Source organism: Corvus hawaiiensis, chromosome Z (genome assembly GCF_020740725.1).
Source record: "Corvus hawaiiensis isolate bCorHaw1 chromosome Z, bCorHaw1.pri.cur, whole genome shotgun sequence".
NCBI classification, from domain to species: domain Eukaryota; kingdom Metazoa; phylum Chordata; class Aves; order Passeriformes; family Corvidae; genus Corvus; species Corvus hawaiiensis.
Genome location: NC_063255.1, coordinates 58,300,126 through 58,320,346, shown reverse-complemented (window position 1 = coordinate 58,320,346; position 20,221 = coordinate 58,300,126). Strand labels below are relative to the sequence as shown.

Sequence of the window (20,221 nt, the reverse complement as noted above, 5' to 3'; positions counted from 1 at the left end):
CAGCCTTCTATTCCACGCCTATTCCTCTCCATTTTCCTTGGCAAGACTGAGCACCAAGCTATTTTTAGTTAGACAGTGTTCTATTTTTAGACAAATATCCGTTAAGAGACATTGTTAGGAAAAAAATTTAAAAAAAGAAAAACACAAGGAGGAGGGAATGAGGCTTCTCATCTCATATTGTGAAGCAAGCCCTTCAACCTGTAACTTCAGGCATTTCAGCTGCTTCCAATCTTGGAAAAATAAAGAAAATTCAGAGTTCAGGCATTTAAAAATAAACCTACCCTCTGGCAAACAGACTAAAATACAACAAGCTGTTACTATGTGAAACAGTGATTACAAAAACAAAGAACGTTCTCCAGTGGTTACATTGGGATAAAACTTTGGAGCTATTAAGTTCTAAGAATGTTACACAGACATGTAAGATATTTCCAGCTCCATATATCATGTTTTGGAGAAACAAAACATGATCTGTGAAATAGACTTTGCTCTAAGAAATACAGCTTTAAATCCCAGTTTGACAAAAAAAGGCAATGAACCATTTGAAACATATTTATATTCTGCACATATTTTTCACCTTGTTCATTTCAGTATTTTTGCAACAATTCATCCAAAAATTTATTAAGTTATTAAAATATTTTAAAAACTATTAAAAAAGTACAGAAGAATAAATGAAAAATAAAATGACACAATCCACAACAAGGTTAAAATAGGAGGCCCAGACCACCCCCTAAATACACTCAAAAGATGATTCTCATATACCATGTGCTTCAGAATAACTAACTCTGGATCCATTTTATTTTGTCTGTCCCTTCTCTCTTCTTCCACATATGGAAAAGTAGCTCTCAGGTGAGTGGCTTTGCTTTCATTTGAGATATATATGGAGGGGACGCCAGGGTTTTTTTCCCTGCCTCCACCAACCAGGTTTTGTTAAACCAACACAGATTACAAACTTTATTTCATGTTAACCAAATCCTTGCTGAAATAAATCATAATGGAAAACGGTTTTTTTTTTGAGATAAAGCAAAATTAAACAACTCAGCATGCAACTTTCCCCTAGCTGCATTTTTCACGTATTGAATTAATTTGAAATATTAGAAAAAACCCCTGACCCTCTACTTGTCTTCTTCTAGACTGCAAAGCAACTAAAGTTTCTGACTTATTAAATGCACAGTAACAGGAAGATGCAGAATTATCAAGGAGAGCTTGAAAATAGCCTGGGAAGATAAAGAATCAAAAATCTCATGAGGATAAGTGGGAGGAAGGGAATAAATTGCTACCTACTGGGTGCAGTAGAAGGACTAATTTGGACATTCTCACTGACTGAAACAGCAGTTCCACGGAGAGATTACTTTGGACAGAGTAGAATTACCAAACAGTTTTACAGCTTTGAAGTTTTTCTTGTGGTCTTGTAATAGCTACTATTTACATGAATCCCAAATTGATGAAATAATAAGATTAGGTAAGAATGTCAGATTTTGTTTGGAAAAGATGTATATCTAAAGTAGTTGCTTTAAAAAATTAGTTCAAGATTGATAAAATGGACAGCCTTGTATTACTTTCGAAACCAAGATATTTTTCCCTCTGAGATTTCTTTTTAACCAGTCATGGTTAGGAAAAAACCAGAAAAAACTCAGAAGAGTACATTAATTTACAAACATATTATTCAAAGACTCAATACTCAGTTGGCAAACAAAGACAAAGGAAAAATGCTGAAGATCTTGAATTCAGTCCCATGGTTTTGTCATACATGATGTTGGCAATAGTGGTTTGGCTTGTATTTTCTAAAAAATGAAAGAAGACAAAGGCATTTAAAAAGCCTAAATAATCATCCAAAGGAAATTTTTTGGCCAGACTCCTTCCAAATATCTGTCCTGTGTAAATGGTAACTGTTATTTCAGCAACTGGTCTTCAACCAATTTACAAAGGAAATCAATAGTGCTATCCCCATTTCACAGATAGGGAAACTGAAGCATTAGGAGGAAATGTGACTTACCCAAGGTCACACAACAGTATTTGGCAAAGCTATTAATAAAACCCAGGTCTCATGAGTCCTAGTCCAGGGCAGTATCCAATACACTGTACTGTCTTTAGATCACCCTGAATAACCTTTCTTACATACAGGCTTACTTTCCACACTGTCCCAGATCTTCAGCCCATGGTAGTTGAAAGAAATCCCCTGATTTCAGCAGCTCAGGAGCTGACTTGATGTGTATTTCATGGCTTGTTTATACGCAGTATTATGTTATGATGACAAGAGAAGAAAATACACCTATTACATTAAACAAGCTACAACAGTTGCCTTATTTTTCCTAAAAAGAGAACATTTAGAGAGTTGTATGGGCTTATTTACCACAAATAAACAGATAAGAATCTTAATTGATATGAAGAGGCTTTCAGAATCTAATTAACCTCCCAGCTAGTCATTAGCTCTGTGACCTTTAGAAATAATTGACAGAAGAAATTTTCTTTTCTCTTTATCTCATTCGGAACTTCCACATCCATTGACTACATGTGCTATAGGACCCACAGCACATCTGTAAGGATTGATGGGATAATGTGCAGTAAGTCCATGAGCAAAACAGGATTGCGGCATTCCTCTCAGGCACAAGTACTGCCTATAGCCACCTGAGTGCCATTCTTATCAACTCCAACCTTCTACTGTGCTAAAGCTGTACTAAGTGTTAACTCTCAAGTCCCTCAAGGAGATTTAAAAGTATGCCAATTAACATGTTGGGACTGGCCATACAAAAAACGACCAGATTTTCAGTTCAAACTAACTTTTCTACAGATCAGTGGAAGAACGAACTGCTGTCTATCACTAGTTGTATGTTTTCATTAGGCACATTTTTTTCAGAGTAAAAATGGTTGTTTAACAAACAAAAAAGCACACAATAAAAAAAATTCTGAATTCCACCATTAACAAACAAAAAAGCACACAATAAAAAAATTTCTGAATTCCACCACTCTACAGGGCTTGGTAATACTTTGTTCCTTGCCTTCTTAATGTTAAGGTCTGTGAAGATTTCTCCATGTGTTGTAAAACACAAAGGATGAGCAATCTGCAGGGAGAGTTTCACATGTTCAAAACCTCACTTCTTGCTCTTAGGGGAAAATGAAGCTGCAAATGGCACATATTTCTTTTTCTATGTTCAGACTGTTCTTGCTTACCAAATACAGAAGTCCACTGGAAAAGGAAAAATACTCTGTAAAAGGTCAATTCAGCAGCAGTTACTAGAGAATGAACGTGTGTGACCCTATGCAACACAATTTAAAAGGACCATGCTAGATGCTCATTATCTATGAAAAAGAATCTATAATGTGCAAATTATTTTAAAATGGAACATATTATTGCAAATTAGAACTACATTTTTGGGGTTTTTTTTGCCATGCAAAACCTGCAACCCCATCAAAATGTCCCTAAAATAATTAAACTCCTAGAATAGCTCAGATTAATTCTTGATTAAGTCTTCACTATCACTAAAAGCAAGAGTTCACTGAATTCAAGTTTTCCAAACTTACCTAATTTCCATGAGAAAGAAGAGGCAAGAGAGGATGGAGTACCATCAAGTGTAACGGAAAATCAATCCCTAACAGAGTAAGACAATGTATAGATGAGAAGCCGGATGAGATTAAGGTTCTATTGAAGCAGAAAGATATGACCGCATATTGCAGGGGCTGATATCTTCCTATATGTACAAATCTATGTTGAGGACCATTAAATCCTTCTAAGACTTGATTAAAAAGAGAGAGAGAGAGAGAGACAAATGAAGGAGCAGTTGAAGACAGGTGCCAGAAAAAGATAGATCAAAAAGCAGGTAACAAGAGAGACATTTCAGAAAAGACATTGAGTTTATGGGAGAATTTTTTGTAAGGTAACGGAGAGCTGCAAAGATCAGACAGATGTTTGTGCAAGCATACAAATTAGCGGTTTTATGCAGCAAACTTTGCAAAATTAAGATATTTGGTGGATGATCAGCATTCATGATATAGAACCTCAGTTAGCAATGAGAAGGATGAATGAAGTCTGTGTTTCTCTTTTTTCTCTACTAGCGATTAGTGGTATAGTAAAGGGGCACTGAGGAGATGGAAATGAGTTTGCCTCAAAATGGAAGATATGTTTAATGGGATGAATTTGAAAGTTCTACTACTAGGAGAACTTGGACTAAAGGAAGTGACCACTGAATCAGCAGATGAATAGAAGTCGGCTGGAGAAAGAGGGACAATAATAGCACCAGGGCCAAAGCAATTGATGGATTGGGGGTTTAAAGAGAGCTGAAAGATAAAATAGTGAGTGATTTGTGAAGGAATGATTTATGTACACCCAGAGCAAGGCTCAGTGTATTAAACTCAATATACCAGAAACTGAATCAAAATTAGGACTTAGTGAAAACTCACTAGAGATTTTCTAAAGCTGAGACAGTAGCTGATGCTTTGACATGAAAGAAATGAGAAGGAAAAAGGGACAATGAGAAAGAAAACAGGCAGGGAGTTTCACCTTAAATCAGCAAAGGCTTGATGGCTTAGCTGAAGAATCACAGCAGTTCTGTAGCATGGTTAGACTTTTAATTATATTTGCAGCAAAACATTTCCCCATATTCCTGCTCTGAAATCTGCCTCCTTTAGTCCAAGCGTGAGGTCCTTTCTGAGCTTCTGAGTAGTGGTCTTATAGTGCTTCAGAACTAGATTCTTGTTAACCACAGCAGTATGGCGTTGAGATATCACTAAAATAAGTTGTGTTATATCTACTTCTGTTTTACAGAAACAAGAAAAGGATATGGCCTAATTTCTAATAAATCCAAAGAAAGCATAATGCATATACTTGACTTTGTAAAATGCTGACATTTTTTGTTCCCCATTTCCTTACTGACAAAAGAGTTATTGCCTAGTCTTATACAATTATGCTGAATATATTATTGTTGGAATTTACATACACACTTGGAGGTTAGCACAAAGATGAAGTATTATATTTTTTCTCTGTGTTGAATGAACTCTCCAGAGTTTCTGCTGTTCCTTAAAAGAAATTACTAAATCCAGCAACTAATGTTCACTTTTTAACTGAAGGAAAATTGAATGAATGACTGTAGTATGAGTAGTTTGGTGGGTGAGGCCATAATAGTTTCAATTTTAAGAATCAAGTTATATGCTAAACACAAGTTTCAGAATGTACCTTTTTTGTTTGTTTGTTTTTGTTTTGTTGGCTTTTTTTGTTTGGTTTGTTTGTTTCCCAGAATGTATGCATATTTCCATGCAGATTTTGGTAAGACTCACAGTAACTGTCACTGTTTCTTGAAATGGATAAATGTGAGTATAGAATGCATATATTTTCTCCTTCATGGGTGTCTACTGACTTTTATTTCCCTATGTATGTTGTAAGTATATTTACTGGGTGTTAACTGAAACACATTCAGCTGGTAGACAATTTTTGTGACCTGAAAAACTCAGATATATCAAATTTCATGTTAATCAACTCCATTTTGATGAAGTAAGGGGAAAACATCTCAGTTATATTTATTACATGTAAATAAAATTGCTACATATGGAAAGAAAGTGTTATTTGTTTAAATCATTAAACTACAAAAGCTCGAAGAGCAGTAATTGGCCTTTACAATTCTCTTAATATTAGCATTCCATTTTTTATCAAGATAGATTTATTGAGATCATATACCTGTAAGTTGGGTGGAACTAATTTTCCATTAAAAAACAGTGTGATGTTTGTTAGATATATGACCTTGTTTTCTTCTGATACTTTAAATAACAAGTTATGGCTTGAATACTCACTTCTTCAGAAATGCTAAATATAATTAATACTAGTAATTACACAGAAAATATTTGCTTTATAAAATTAACAGTTTTATCCAGATCTACATGAAAAGTTATGTCATTTTTCTATTTGAATAGCAGTGGTTTAACTTAAAAGTAATTAACTACATATTAGAGAGTTGCTCTTTTAATTTTCTTTGAATATAAGTAGCTCAAAGAAGTTGCACCACACTCTAATGTCTGATTACACAGTTCTACCAAAACTGAAAAGTAACAAAATAGTTAATATTATGCTGAATGTGAACAAAAATTGGATTCTAAATTAAAGACTTTTATACGGTTTTTAGTTAAATTTCAAATTTTCATAGGTCTGACTAAAAAAGTTTTCTTTCTCTAATACTGTGCAGAAATCTATGAGCACAGCTATGCCCTTTTCTTCTGCTGAAATATAGTTATACAACAGACATTTAGTTGAAAATTATCAGATTTAATAATGCTGTCTTATTCTCAGCTTCTGTTGATTGCTCTGGAAGAACAAGATTAAAAATTGTAAGTGTGAAACGTAGCTGTCTGAAAGTGAAAAGAAGATGGACTCCTTACAAGGAAAATATGTGTAATGTAGTCAGTTTAACTGATCAATTAAAATACTTAAATGTGTGGCAGATTTATATCCTGTACCTAAAACTATACCCAGACTACACTAAGGGTCAAGCCATTTATCAGATTGCATATTTTCATGGGCTCTGTCCTCTACTGTACTTGTAACTGTGATGTTCAATATCCAGTAAAAGCATGTTAATATGGAATTCTAGTTCAAACCTACACCCTGGAGAAGTACTCCTTGGATTCTGAAACTGTACAAATATTGATATAGTTTAAGTATTTTATGTTACAGGGAGAACATAGATAAGTAGAAAATCAAACTCAGAGCTGATAGAACATTCATTTCATTTGGCCTTTTATGTCTACTGTTCAATTTAAATAACATTTATTTCAATTACCTACTTTTATTTTGGTTTTTTTGGAGAAATGAAAACAGTTGCCCACCAAATTTTGGGTATAGCCAGAAAATTACACATCTGCATGCAAAACTGCTGATCAGCCTATCTAAATTGGCCCACTGTTTATGCAGAAAGGGATTTTACCGGTGCAGTGAGCGCTCTTTCTGAAAATGTCAACATTATTTGAAATTTTAAGCTTTCATTCAAGTTCCTTGAAAAGCCATAGTCCTTATGATCAAAAGTATTCATTCATTGTAAAGCAAGTAATAAATCCCTAACTGGATTAGTCACCTATTTTCACAAGAAAGCCTGCAGGAAGAAGTAAAGATATCACAGGAAACTCTTCTGCTAAGAATATTCTGGCTTTTTGCCACTAAAAGAGGACAGGACTTTATTTTGGGCATAAAATTTGAATTCTGTTGGACAGGACATGACTTCCTAGATCTAAGTGACAGGAAAGGCTTCATGTTTGTACAAAATATTTGAAATAAGAGGGGAAAGATGATGGAGAGGAAGAAGAAATTATGCACTTTCCTTCTAGTAGTACCTCACTTAAATTTTATTCTGCTGTCAGAACCTCACCCTCTTCTAATGGGGGAGAGAATCCGGAGGGAAATAATGAGGAAAGCAAAACAGTAACTTCCTAGATACTGACATAAGGATAGACAGAAGAGATATATATTCCTGTGTGCAATCTTTGCCCATCTAAGGTGGTGTGACTGGAACTCCTTGTAACAAGTTTAACTATCTTAATTATGCAGAATCTTTTATCCTTTAAAAACATTTTATATAGAAATAACTCACTTTCTTACATTGCTAGTCTCAAAAACATGGCTAACCCTGGTGAAGATTCTAAAAGCATCAAAGTATCATTTCAGACAACATCCAGATCATTCAAAAATCTGAAACTAACTTTATAAAGGTCTGGAGTAAACTAGGCGTATACACTAATATATTCAGGAATAAATTTTCACTGACCCTTCAGATAGGTTGTCGTCCTTCCACTACATTTTTAATTGAGCCTTTAGATCCCTAATCAGTCATGTGCTTTAGAAATGGGAGTTGTGTAGGTCACATAACCCATCTTTTAGATATCTGTCTAAGATAGTGTGCTTTGTTAATAGCAAAAAAATCATTGAAGGCTTCATGTATTTTTCATGGTTTGAATCCAAACTAAAGTAAAGTAAACTGACTTTTCTCCAAATATTATAAACTTAATTTTTAAAATCTTAAATTTAAATTAATAATTTTCAGTAATTGTAAATAAAAATTGTTCCTTATAATTTAAAAAAAATAAAAAGTGTTTCTAGCATTCTGACACTATTGCTTTGATACTGTTACTGTTATATTATGGTAACAATATTCTGTGTGGGTAGCTGATATATTTTTACTGAGCAGATTGTAAATCAACTTGCATTTTTTTAGACGCTCTTTGTAAACAAACAAAAAGCTAAAAAAGTCAGTCAAACGCCTCCAACAAGTGGTTCTAAATCTTCTCCCACATCTTTTACAATCTATTCTTAATTCCTTCTGGACAGACAATATTATAACTTTTGGATTGTGGAGACAAATTATGCAATGCTTTCCAGAGACCATGTCCCTGGAAGATAGTAGAAGACAAGAGGGAGATTCAGCTGGTAGGTAGTGGTCAAGGCATGGAGAGGATTAATGGGACAAATTGACAAAGCAGCACAGAAAGCTGGGCAATAGGGAGGCAGAAATCCCTTTGCAGAAGTTTCTGCAAGACTCAGAAATATAAAACTGCTCACAAAAGACATGGATTTCCTGCAGCTTTGGCTTCATGGACTCCAATGTCCAAGCGATGCCCTGTTGTCCTGTTCTGCTCTCCTGCTGCTATGTCACTTGAGGGTATAATCTACTTGGGGCACCTCCATCTCAGAGCAAAAGATGAAGACTTACCTCAACAATATCTGAATTCGTTCGGCTCTCATGCGGCTCATTATACTCAGTATATTTCAGCAACACTTTGTCCATATCAGTGCTGGCATACTGGAACAGTTTGTTGGTACTGTTGAAGATGATCAGAGCAATCTCACAGTCACATAGAACACTAAGCTCATAAGCCTTCTTCATTAACCCAAATTTCCTCTTTGTAAAAGTCACCTGGAAAAAAAGCAAAAAATGTGCATCAGAAATCCACCAGTTGCTCTCTTAGTCCTTCTCCTTTTTTTCTGAAATATAATGTGGAACTGTTGTAGTCTTTGAATTGAATATGCTCAGGAAACAAATGCATAAATACAAATACAGCTCCAAAATAGATTATATATGTGTGTGTGTATGTATTACACAAGGGAGAAGTAATATGTAATTATCACCCCACAAAACTTGAGATATAGGTAAGGACTATGAGGTATTTTCATTTAGTGGTGCTATGAAGTGTTGATACTGCATGTCTCTCTGTAACTTTTAAATTCAGATACCCTTTAGACTGCATACATCTTTTCCATCAATATTTAAAAACTGCGCCTCAGATTAGCAGCTGTAAATAGCTTGAACAAGTGCAGTCAATTCTGATTTTTTTTCTGATAGCAATTGACTTTGATTTAAAGCCCCCCAACTCCTGCTAGCTTCGAAGCAAAGAAATTATTTCATAAGCATTTAAGTAGTGCAAAAGAGATACATTGCTCACAATACAACACAATAATTTTGAAGAAATATCTAGTATTAAAAATTCACACCTGTGAGAAATGAGAATTATAAAGCATGAATGAAGAAAAAACAATAGCTGGTCAGCAGCCTTTGAAACAAAGTCTTTTCTGAAGACACTTATCGTATTTCATTTCAAGCCATATGCTTAGGAATGTGAACTGGCATTTTTAAGTACAAAGGGCTTTAGATCATGTTATATAGGAAAGAAATAGGGATGTGTTTACAAGTTCTCAGTAGGCCAACTAATGCCCTGACATCGTGCAAAATCCATGCAGTATGAAAATTATAATTATAGTCTACAAAACCATAATTTTCCACTGGGACTGTTTTGACAATGAAAGACCTACACATCAAATGACTTTTTTTCGTCTACTACTAGCTTACAAGTTCCAGTAAGACATGTGACTTGAAATAAGAAACTACTAAGAGCTGTTTAAGCGAATTGTGTGGTTGAATTTTTCTTCTCTGTTTCTTCACATGTGCAATTTCTATTAAATAATTTTCATTTACAGGAATTTTTAAGACAAAAAATGGTTTTGCTAAGCCTACAATTAATCAAATTTAACTCGTAGTCAAGGTACTTTGCATGTCAAGGACAGGCACACAACTAAGTTTATTGGTCTGCCTGATTCTGAATTTGTTGCTACCATCCCTTATATACCCATTAACAGTGGCACCTCTGCTCTTTAATGCTGAGGCAACATTTGCCTGTCTGTGATTCAGATGGGTGCTGTTTTAGCTTGTCACACTTCTAATACAAGTTAATGCTAAGTGCAACCACAGACTACCTTAAAATCCCAGCATGTCAGGCCAAGGAAAACGTGACTTTTTAAGTATTGCTAATCCCTATTTGTTAGACTGTCTCAGAAAGATGAGGCTTTGTGCCCATACTGTGAACACTTATTCTCCCAAATGCATACAGAATGTTATTTCTTTTATTGTATCATTTTAGCCTCTGTCAACATACTGTTAAGAAAAGATGGATTGCCATTAAGTACAATTATTCAAACATTTTAAAAAACCACTTTCTACAGCACTGGTCTCAAGCATGCACAATTGATAGTTCTTTCTAAATTTGTTAATCATGGCTTTTGATATTTGGAATGAATAATGAGACAGGTAACAAAACTTCACTCAAATTCTAAATAATAATAATAACAATAATGATAATAAAATCCTTGTCTTCAAAATACTCCTTTAAGGGTTTCTCTGATTACAGAAAAATGAAACGCAATGGTTGAAAGATATATGTATACATATATATATATAAAAGCTTGTTTTAGAAATAATTAAAGATACAGAAAATAAAATATACTAATTCAACATATTTTTCTGCATCTTACATGCCTTTCAATCAATTTTTTGACCACCGTGCTGTAGGTGGAGTATCTCTGCATTTAGCATGCTTTTCACCATTAAAGTCCACTCCAGTACAACAATATCCTTAAAGCCACTGTTTGTGTTTATTGTTAGGTAAAATTCCTGCACATTTTGAAAAACCACTCAGCTCTGCTGCACAGCAGATACTTAATTCATAATACTTATTACCAGAATGATACTGGTTAGAGTTCCTTTTTATGGACAGTGAAAAAACCCCACAAACCAGAACAACAAATCATCTAGATCTTCCTTTTCTCTTTCTTTAAAACATAATCTTAATTACTCTGAATTTAATTTGGTTTCAGTTTCTTGATCTTCCTAATATTTTCTGAATGTACCAGATAATCCTTTCTTTAACTGCTGATTAATGAATTAAAGGCAATTGTATCTACTACTGTTCCACTTCTTTTTAAATATCTCATTCATAGTGGTTTATCTTTACATATACATTATCCATATACACAGATGTAAATTTATTATGCTTTTGCAAGAGTTTATAATAGAGAACATTTCAAATTTATAGTGAAATGTCCTGTCAGTAACTTCAGAAAAGATTATGAATACTCTTCAAGCCAAAATTACCAAAATTACCTCTTTGGATACATTCTTCTATGTGGCTACATAAGGAAGATGAATATGCCATATGCTAAAATACTTTTGTGAGCAATGTAAGTAAGCAGAATGTTTATTACTTAACTTTATTTCTTCAATTTGTTCACCATTTGCTATGTTAACTATACTTGTCCACACTAAAGGTATCTAATAAATATTCTCTAAGGTAGCAGACAATATTCTAGTACTGAACAAGATTTGTTGAGTGGCAAAAATTAGCATAAGTTATGTAAAAGATTTGTTCTCTTTTGTCTAGTTGAAAGGCAGTGTGCAACTGCCTTCCAACTCAATTGTAGAAGCTCTGATTACACTTGAACTGATTTAGTGCTGAGAATGAACAAGACACTCACATTGTCATGAGCACAAACTGTAACTACATCACCAAAAAATTCATGTGTTCACATAGTCTTATAATTATGTACTGTGTTCAAATTACTCAGTCTTGATAGTGTCTTATAACAACTGACAATGTCACTTTGTCATTTGACATAAACAATGCTAGTGACACTGAAGGAAAACATACACACAGTGAGAAAATCCATCTACATATTTCAAATAAGACACCCCCAAAAATGCATACACTTCAATATCTCTTTAATATTTAATTTTTTCAGCAGAAAGAATCAAATCACTACATGTCATTTCCTCACAATATTAGTCAATGTATGCTTAATTACCCCCTATCTAAATCATTGTTAATTTGTAAGTTTTCCAGTTAACAAACCTACTTCTCTTTAGGAGAAAGATAAGCAATTTAGGTTTTCCTTTTGGGATAGAATATTTTATAAGGACAGCGTGAAAATGATGGAAAATTAAAGTGGAGTGGAAAGTGGAATAGATAGGAGGCTAACATTCAAGGGTCTTTAAAACCTTTTTAAGCATGTGTATATAAAATACAAGGTTTTCAACAATTATGCAATTTCTAAATACTTGAATGAGATGCTTGAATGCATTGTTTTACATATACTGGAAAAAGAGTAGGGCGTGGATAACACCAAAATTATTTCTGAATCTTACCAAAAATAACTTAATTCTATCCCTTTGTATTAACTCAAAACCTACTAGTCTTTTATATTTGTCTTAGAACTGTGGTCATTCTACTTATTTAATTTCTATCTATTTATTTTAAATGTAATTGTCCTAATAAGAATGGTGGTACCAAGAAGGTAGGTTACTGAAGTCTGAAGCATTTTTGTGTATGAATAAGCATTAATGCTGGTGATTTTTTATGGTGTGAGCTAATCAAGATGTTACTTGATTATAAAATACTTATAGTGAAGTAGCCAACTTTCAATTTCCTTGATATAAATCAAGGTGAGATTTTTATGCATTTTGGATGGAGTTCTAACTAAAGGTGAAACACATGTGTTAAAAGAAACGCATCGAAAAAAGAGATTGTTAAAAAGGATGTTTTTCCATTTCAACCCTGACTTTTCTTCAGTTCCATGCAAACAACTTTCAAATGGACTAAGGTATATATGCAAGTGGAGGTGTAAACAGCCTGAATTCAAGTGTGTGTGTGTCACACACTCATATGCTCCATTTATAGGGTAATTTGGTGCAGAGAAGACTTTCTTATTTAATCACTATTAAGTTAAACTTACTCAAGCTACATTAATTAAAAGGTACTGTTGCTTGTTTGCAATTACAAATTCATATGCTGAAATTATAATGTAGCTGTGTTGGATTTGTGAATGGGGATGCTGGCCACTGGAAATAGTCTTTATTTAACTAAATTTGTAATGACAATTTTTTACTTCTTATAGATTTTAATATATCAGTGAAGAAACAGATGCATCCATAAATATTCTCATTTAATGAATACAGGCTTCAGGATACATTATCTATCTTTTTTGCCATGTGGTCATTGTTTCTTTCTTTTGGTGGGAGTTGGTTTGGGATTAGTTTAGTTCAGTTTAGTTTAGCTTTATTTTTAATTCATATCCTTCTAGTAATTTTTCTGAAATCTCACAAACTACGAGAGGCTGAACCATAACATCACTCCTTATTTGTCACTAATAGTCACAGCATATGTACTAACACTTTATGTTTTCAAAGTAGGAGTCTGGTGATGTTTCATGTAATTCAGTCCAGCCAGTGTCAGAATATCAGTGCTCTCCTTACTTCTTTCTATTCTGGCTATAGAGGTATATTGCTGCTGACATAGGAAAATGAGAGAAACAGAATTTTCACACAATCCTTCCCAAATACATTTCCTGCCATTAAACAGGTGAAGAAGAGGGATCACACAAGTATCTGATAGTGGCACCATGTTGTCAAAAAGAAGTGTCGTCTGTTTCTCCTTATTTCATCTGGAATGTCTAAATTTCTGATATGAGGACTAGAGCAAGCACAGTAGATACGATGTATGTGACAAACAGGAGGTACTTACATGAGCAGTCTACCCAACTTCAAACATAAGGCCAAGTTGGCCATGTGTAATCACAGGGGCTCTTCACTGAAATGTCACTGCCAGGCACCTAAGCCTATCCTTTCAAAATCTCAAATAACTGAGAGGCAAAAGCTGTTGTCATATTCTCTCTTCCCTTTTTCCTCTTATTGAGGAAATTCCTCTGATTTTTGTCTAGAACTGTTTGTCGTATGAAGAGGTCTGGCTGAAACTATCTTTACAATAAATCTCAAATGGGACTGGCAAACAGCACCAGTGCAGAATTTGACCTAGACAAACCTTCTTTTATGCAATAGTTGGGCATACCATATTAAATGAAAGACTTTCATCAGACTGCTTCCATGTTCTTATAAACCTCCAACATAACTTACAGGGATAAGACAGCATTGATTTATGCTGGTAAATGAGCTATTGCCCCAGAAAGCCTCAAGCATATTGAGCTATGACTTGCTAAATAGTCCAGATAAAGAGGAGTTCTAAGAGGATGCCGTAAAATTATAGGCATAACAAATAAAATATTCATGATTAACTCATGTAAAAAAGAAGGTTTTTTATGTTGCACCACATTTTTAGAATCTTTGTACGAAAATAACAGACTGAATACTTAAAGTAGTGATAATATTCAATCTGCCCAAATCCAAGATGAGGGTCAATCTTGTAAGTTTTTCCCGTGTAAAATAAAGAAAGGAGGGATAAAATTGAAAGCTATATTAATTAAAGATGATCCAGCAACCTAAGAAATTAGGAAGTTAGCCAGTATCAGTAAGCTTCCCATTTTAACTTATAAATTAGGATCTATGACCAAACAAGAATGAAAGAATAATCACAGCTAATCTCTGATACTTCACTTCCTTTTGTTGAACCAGAGAGACATGATTAAGTCCTTTAGAGACAGATCTACAGATACGTACACATTCTAGGCAAAAAACATAATCTCAAAAACACAGTAGCTAATACAATATACACAAAAGCTGACTTTTTTTTTTGGTGTGCTATCACTAGTTCTGGCAGGTACAAACAGATGTTTATTGTAAAAAACATGTTTACTAGTTCTGTGCTGCTAAAATGTTCATAAGGTAAAGGTCAAAGAATATTTCATTCCCTGCTGAGCAAATGGTCAGGAAGCACATTTGTCTGCATTTCCTGTCATAACAGGAAGAGTGTAACTTCTTCCTCTCCACAATGGCTTCAGTTCTGCTTACCACCTCCAGCTCTTTCTCCCCCAGGGTTTTCTAAACTATTCCTTGCAAGACAGCAAGGCTGTGCCTTTGTCTGCACTATTTTTTAGCTCTGCTGTGTTGGCAGATGTCTCATTCACTACTGCACTCTCTTTACTTAGGCTTCTTGCTCACACTTCAAATTAAAAGTAATTTGACTAAATATTTACCGTATGATAATTCACTCTAAATTATGCTCAGAACATCAATTTGTAATAGAAGCATATTTAACCTTAAAGTATTGCATTCTAGAAATTCACGGTTCATTTCAGTAGCTCTCTTAAAATGTTACTTCTCAGGTAGTCTGGCATAACATGAAAAGTGTTGCCAGAGTTGTACAGATCACTACAAATTAGGAGTCTTGAAAAATTGGGGTGCAATTCTTTTCTTGCTGAAACCTAACTTTACCTCTAAAAAACCAAGGCCAATGACTAATTTTAATGCTATATTTCAAGTATATATCTGTGTGTAATTTAATATTAGCAATGAATTAAAATGTGTAAAAGATAAAGCATGTGATGTTTAAGACAAAAGTTCCTTGATGAAAATTATGCTTGGTTGCATAGTCAAGCAGTTATGTTTTCATGTGAAAACACTTCCCTGGGGGCATGTGGGGAAATCTCATATCTTGGATAAAATGAAAATGCTTCGTGAAAGAATACTGAAAATATAAGTAAATAGGTGGGAAAAATGTTTTTTATCTGTCTTGTGCTCATGTTAGCATTAATATTCAAGGTTCTTCCCTCTTTCAACAGGGAAGCTCCCGGTTCAGATGATAGTCTCTTATCCTTTCCTTTTAAATAGCGCTGAGACACAGATGAAAATAGATACATGAGGCTGAAATTAATTTTGAAACTAGCAGCATTAGGTATTGAAGTCAGTAGAACAAATCTAGGTCTTCCTGCAAATGGTCATTTCCCTCCAGGATATTCTTCCCCTGACCCATAACCTCGCTTTACTTATCTGCTTTGATTTGTTCTCCACTGAGCTGATTGATACCTCAGTAATTCTTAACTTATAGCTTTACCGATTTTCTGAAATTAAAGAATGGTAAAAAGTCTGGGCATCAAAAAATTAAACAGCAAGTGTTTGTTACTGTTATACCCTACTGAATTACACAGACGTGATGCTTTAAAAAGGGTGTCTCAATGTTAAACACCTTAATATTGAAGTGTACACTTACTATGGTATTTAATAATAATTAAGGCCCAGGCAGCTCATTAAAAATTGAAATAAATGAACACTGTGCAGAATCATGAGATAAGATAAACTCAGTTTTAATTGTGACTTTTCACAAGTAGGAAAAAAATGCAAAACTAATGAGCAAGAAAATCATAGGGAGAAAAAATGGTGCATTACCCTGTAAGACTTCATATTTCCTAATACTAATTAGAAAAAAGATGGGGATCAAATGCAAGAGAGTGTTCCAGATCCGACACCAAAAAACATTGGGTCAATATGCCCTCGTTCCTAGGTCAAACCTCTAGATTTAGCTCTCAGACCATTGACTTAATGAGATATTTTATGAGAGGCCTTGTATAAGAGTAATACAATATCATTTATGTCATTACACCTATTTATTTTAGGCCTGGACAGCCCTGTCTGGATGGCTGCAAAGAGAGTTTCAGATTGTCCCCATATAAAGCAGACCGCAAAAGGCTATCATTAAAACTAACAAAATATTTCAGACTTATAAAAGCACAGAAAAAATACAAGGACTTTTCTGAGGCAGATGAATACAATTTCCCCCTCATGTGTTTACCATGGTAAAGGTAGCTGAATTATTTCTTTCAATTAAGAAAACACAGGAAAATAAAGTTCACACATTTTTTCCAAATGACCCTCCTCCTTTTTTTTAACTAACGTAGAAGTGTTCACAGAAGCCTTCTCCAATCTGTTCAATTGAAATTTCTGCAGAAAGAACTTGTAGTAGTAGTCAGGAACTTCTAGCATCAGACGTCAATGCTAATATTTTTGACTATCGATTCTGCTGATGCTGCAATTAATATCATGCAAGCAGTCACAGTCTACTTGAATGGTCTGTTGACAAGGCTAGCACAACCTCATGAGCCTGAACAATATTACTAGGGATTCATTCCACATCTATGAAGACTATATTATCCAAGAATTATCACAGGAATAAAAAGAAAGTATTTCATCACATTGGCTGCTTATAGCAGGATTCACTTGAGAGTTTTTATTTCCATTTAATTCTGTGGTGGTAACCAAATTAAACAAAATAAATAAACATTTAATCTAGCCTTGGCAGTTATTCGTACCCATTCTACATGTGCCAAAGAGTGGTAAAAGGAAATTTTTCAGATAGGCCTCTCTGAAACTTTTACAACCAAAGAGTCAAACATTCTTGCCACCTTTGTCACCACAAGGTAACAATGAGCACTAGAAAAATACAGCCAACTTGCAGCCCACATGAAACAACATTAAATTAATGGCTCCTCCAAGTTAGAAGCCTGAATTCTGCACTCACTAAATTTGATATGAGAACTCTTAAGCAGGCCAGGGTAAAAGGACTGGGCCTCTAATAACTAGGTTGCAGTAGATTTCCTTTAATTTATCCCCAAAAATCAAAGTTTCAAATAGTTTTTGGAAAAGCACAGATTGTATCCTCATATTGCATATTTCTGTGAGATTTGCAGTGAGAAATCTGACTCTGGATAATTTGAACTTATTTATTACCAGGATGATCCCTAAAGTACACAAATCCAACCAACTAGACTTGCTCAGAGGAAATTCTCTTGAAGGGAAATCAACACTATTTTTGTCCTTCCCAATCCACTCATACAAGCCCTTTGAAGAATAGGGGAGTCTCCAACTGTAGCAGATAGTAGTGTGCAAGGAAACAGCTGTTTCATTGACAGAACAAATACACCATTAAATGGTTGACATAGATAACTATTCAGGAGGCTGGGAAAGCAAGGACAAAAATTTCGTTCCCCAGGTCTTTTAACAACTTGAACATTTTTGCAAATATCCTGCTTTCCAAATAGACTCACCTTTGCACTGGGAGAGGAGACAGAATAATTAAACTACTGCTATATCTCCTCATATGATACGTGTTCCACATATTTTTACCAGCATGTGCAGTACTGCAGAGGATTTATGTGCTTGAGAACAGCTGAGGATGCACCATCCAGGTATATCATATGTAACATACCTTGTATTGTGAAGCCACACTATGTTTAAATATATACATCAATAAGGCAGTTTCTAGCCAACTGACTTGCTGCCATTCTTGCATACATTTTTTGGTGAGGTAGAAAGAAAATGTCTCTATCTGTAAATGGAGCTAAAAAGAGGCTTTGTAGAACTGTGCTTGAGCTGTTATCTTAGCTTTACTAATCAAAAACTTTTAACAATTTTTTTCTTTTGCAACCTTTTAATCTTTTTTTTTTGTATATATTTATATATTTATGCAATCAAATAAGAAGAAAATATAGAAATATAAAAAAGTTAATATTTTAAGATTACTGGAAGTGTGCAAGTTAGAAAACAAATAAACTGATGCTGCTACACTAAAACAGCAATGCCTTGTGATATTTTAAGAACCAGTGAGGTTCTGGTGAAAGAGTACATCTCATATAAGTGGTTAAAACCTCAATCAACTATCATTGAAAATATTATTTGATCACATATATATTACTACAATTAAAAAGCCTGATCCCACACTCCAAAACCTTTTTGCTGGCTTCATTGAGCTTTTTATCAGGGCACTAAATGCAAGATAAAGTCAGCAGAAATATTTTTAAAATTATCATTAACATATTAGTAAAAATAAAAAGCAGAATCAAGCCAGTTTTTTGATGTGGAGAGTAAAATAATATAAATCTATACCTCCAGCTTCATAGTGGCAAATCAACATTAGCAAATATTGAGTTGGGATTGTTCAGCCTGGAAAAAAGAAGGCTGGGGGAATTTAACTATAGCCTTCCAGTACCTGAAGGGAGTCTACAAGAAAGATGGAGAGGCACTTTTTACAAGAGCATGGAGTGACAGGATGGGAAGGAATGTATTCAAGCTGAAAGAGAGTAGGTTTAGATTGGACATTAGGAAAAACTTCTTTACTGTGGGGGTGGTGAAACACTGGCACAGGTTGCCTAGAGAAGCTGCAGCTGCCCTGCCCCTTAGGAGTGTTTGAGGTCAGACTGGATGTGGCTTTGAGCAACCTGGTCTTTTGGAGGGACTCTCTGCCCAGTGGAGTTGGAACTAGATGGTCTTTAAGGTTTCTTCCAACCCAAACCATTCTGTGATTCTATGAGTCTAAGAAATACTAGCAACACGAACACTTCCTACATTAACACTGCACTTGTTGGCATTCTAATATTATGGTTTTATTCATAATTATTAGTTCTGAAAGCTGGTTCTGGAATTCTTGAAACTCTACTTTGAATGCTTTGGAACACTAGCTGTCTTCTTTTTTAAAAGTATATTTAAGGCCTTGAAAGATATTTTTTTGAAAAAAGTGGAGCTAAAATCTCTACGAATCCTATATTTGAGTAAGCAAGTTGAGATTGAAGCTGTTGTATGAACTAAAGTTATGAGTGGCAAAATTTTGTGTTATCATTTACAGAATAATTCAGGTTCCCTTCAAAAAGAAACCATTGTAGCATGGGCAAGTTTCAAACAACTACTGACTTAATATTTAATAATAGATTAAGTTCAATATTTCAAATCCAATTTCAAATCCAATTTCAACTCTGAGCTATAAGACAATCAAAATAAATATGATGATAATTCTATATTGTTAGAATTATTGCTTTTTAGCTTGTCTCACAAGAACAGCCAGCCTTTAGGGAAAACATGAAATGTATCCATCATAAAGAACATTTTGCTGTTACACATGATTTTCTGCTATGGAGATCACAAGTTACTACTAACACCACAAAATTTTAAAATTCTTGGAAAGCATATTTAAAGACTATAATTTGTTGTTATGCTTAGGCTGAGATTTTATGGCTTTTTAAAATCCTCCAAGACTAACAGCTTCTTAAAAAAATCCCTGAATATATGAAGAAATTTATAGATCAAATTAGTAGTACTGCTATATTAATAGTAACTCAGTATCAAGCTCTTAAAAATCAGCTACTGAAGATTATTTCTAAATTGTAGCCAGGTGTATGAAGAACATTAATCATAGTATTAAATAATTATAT

The 20,221-nt window shown here is 34.2% G+C and overlaps 1 protein-coding gene across 15 annotated transcripts in view; it reads right to left on the bottom strand.

Annotated features, from left to right (window-relative positions):
* Nucleotides 1-20,221, bottom strand: part of MEF2C (myocyte enhancer factor 2C) — a 136,466-nt gene that overhangs the window by 57,864 nt on the left and 58,381 nt on the right. For all 15 annotated transcript variants that reach the window (XM_048290841.1, XM_048290848.1, XM_048290844.1 and 12 more), the window contains one exon: nt 8,682-8,885. In XM_048290841.1, coding sequence (XP_048146798.1) covers nt 8,682-8,885 — 204 coding nt within the window. The remainder of the gene's footprint in view (nt 1-8,681; nt 8,886-20,221) is intronic.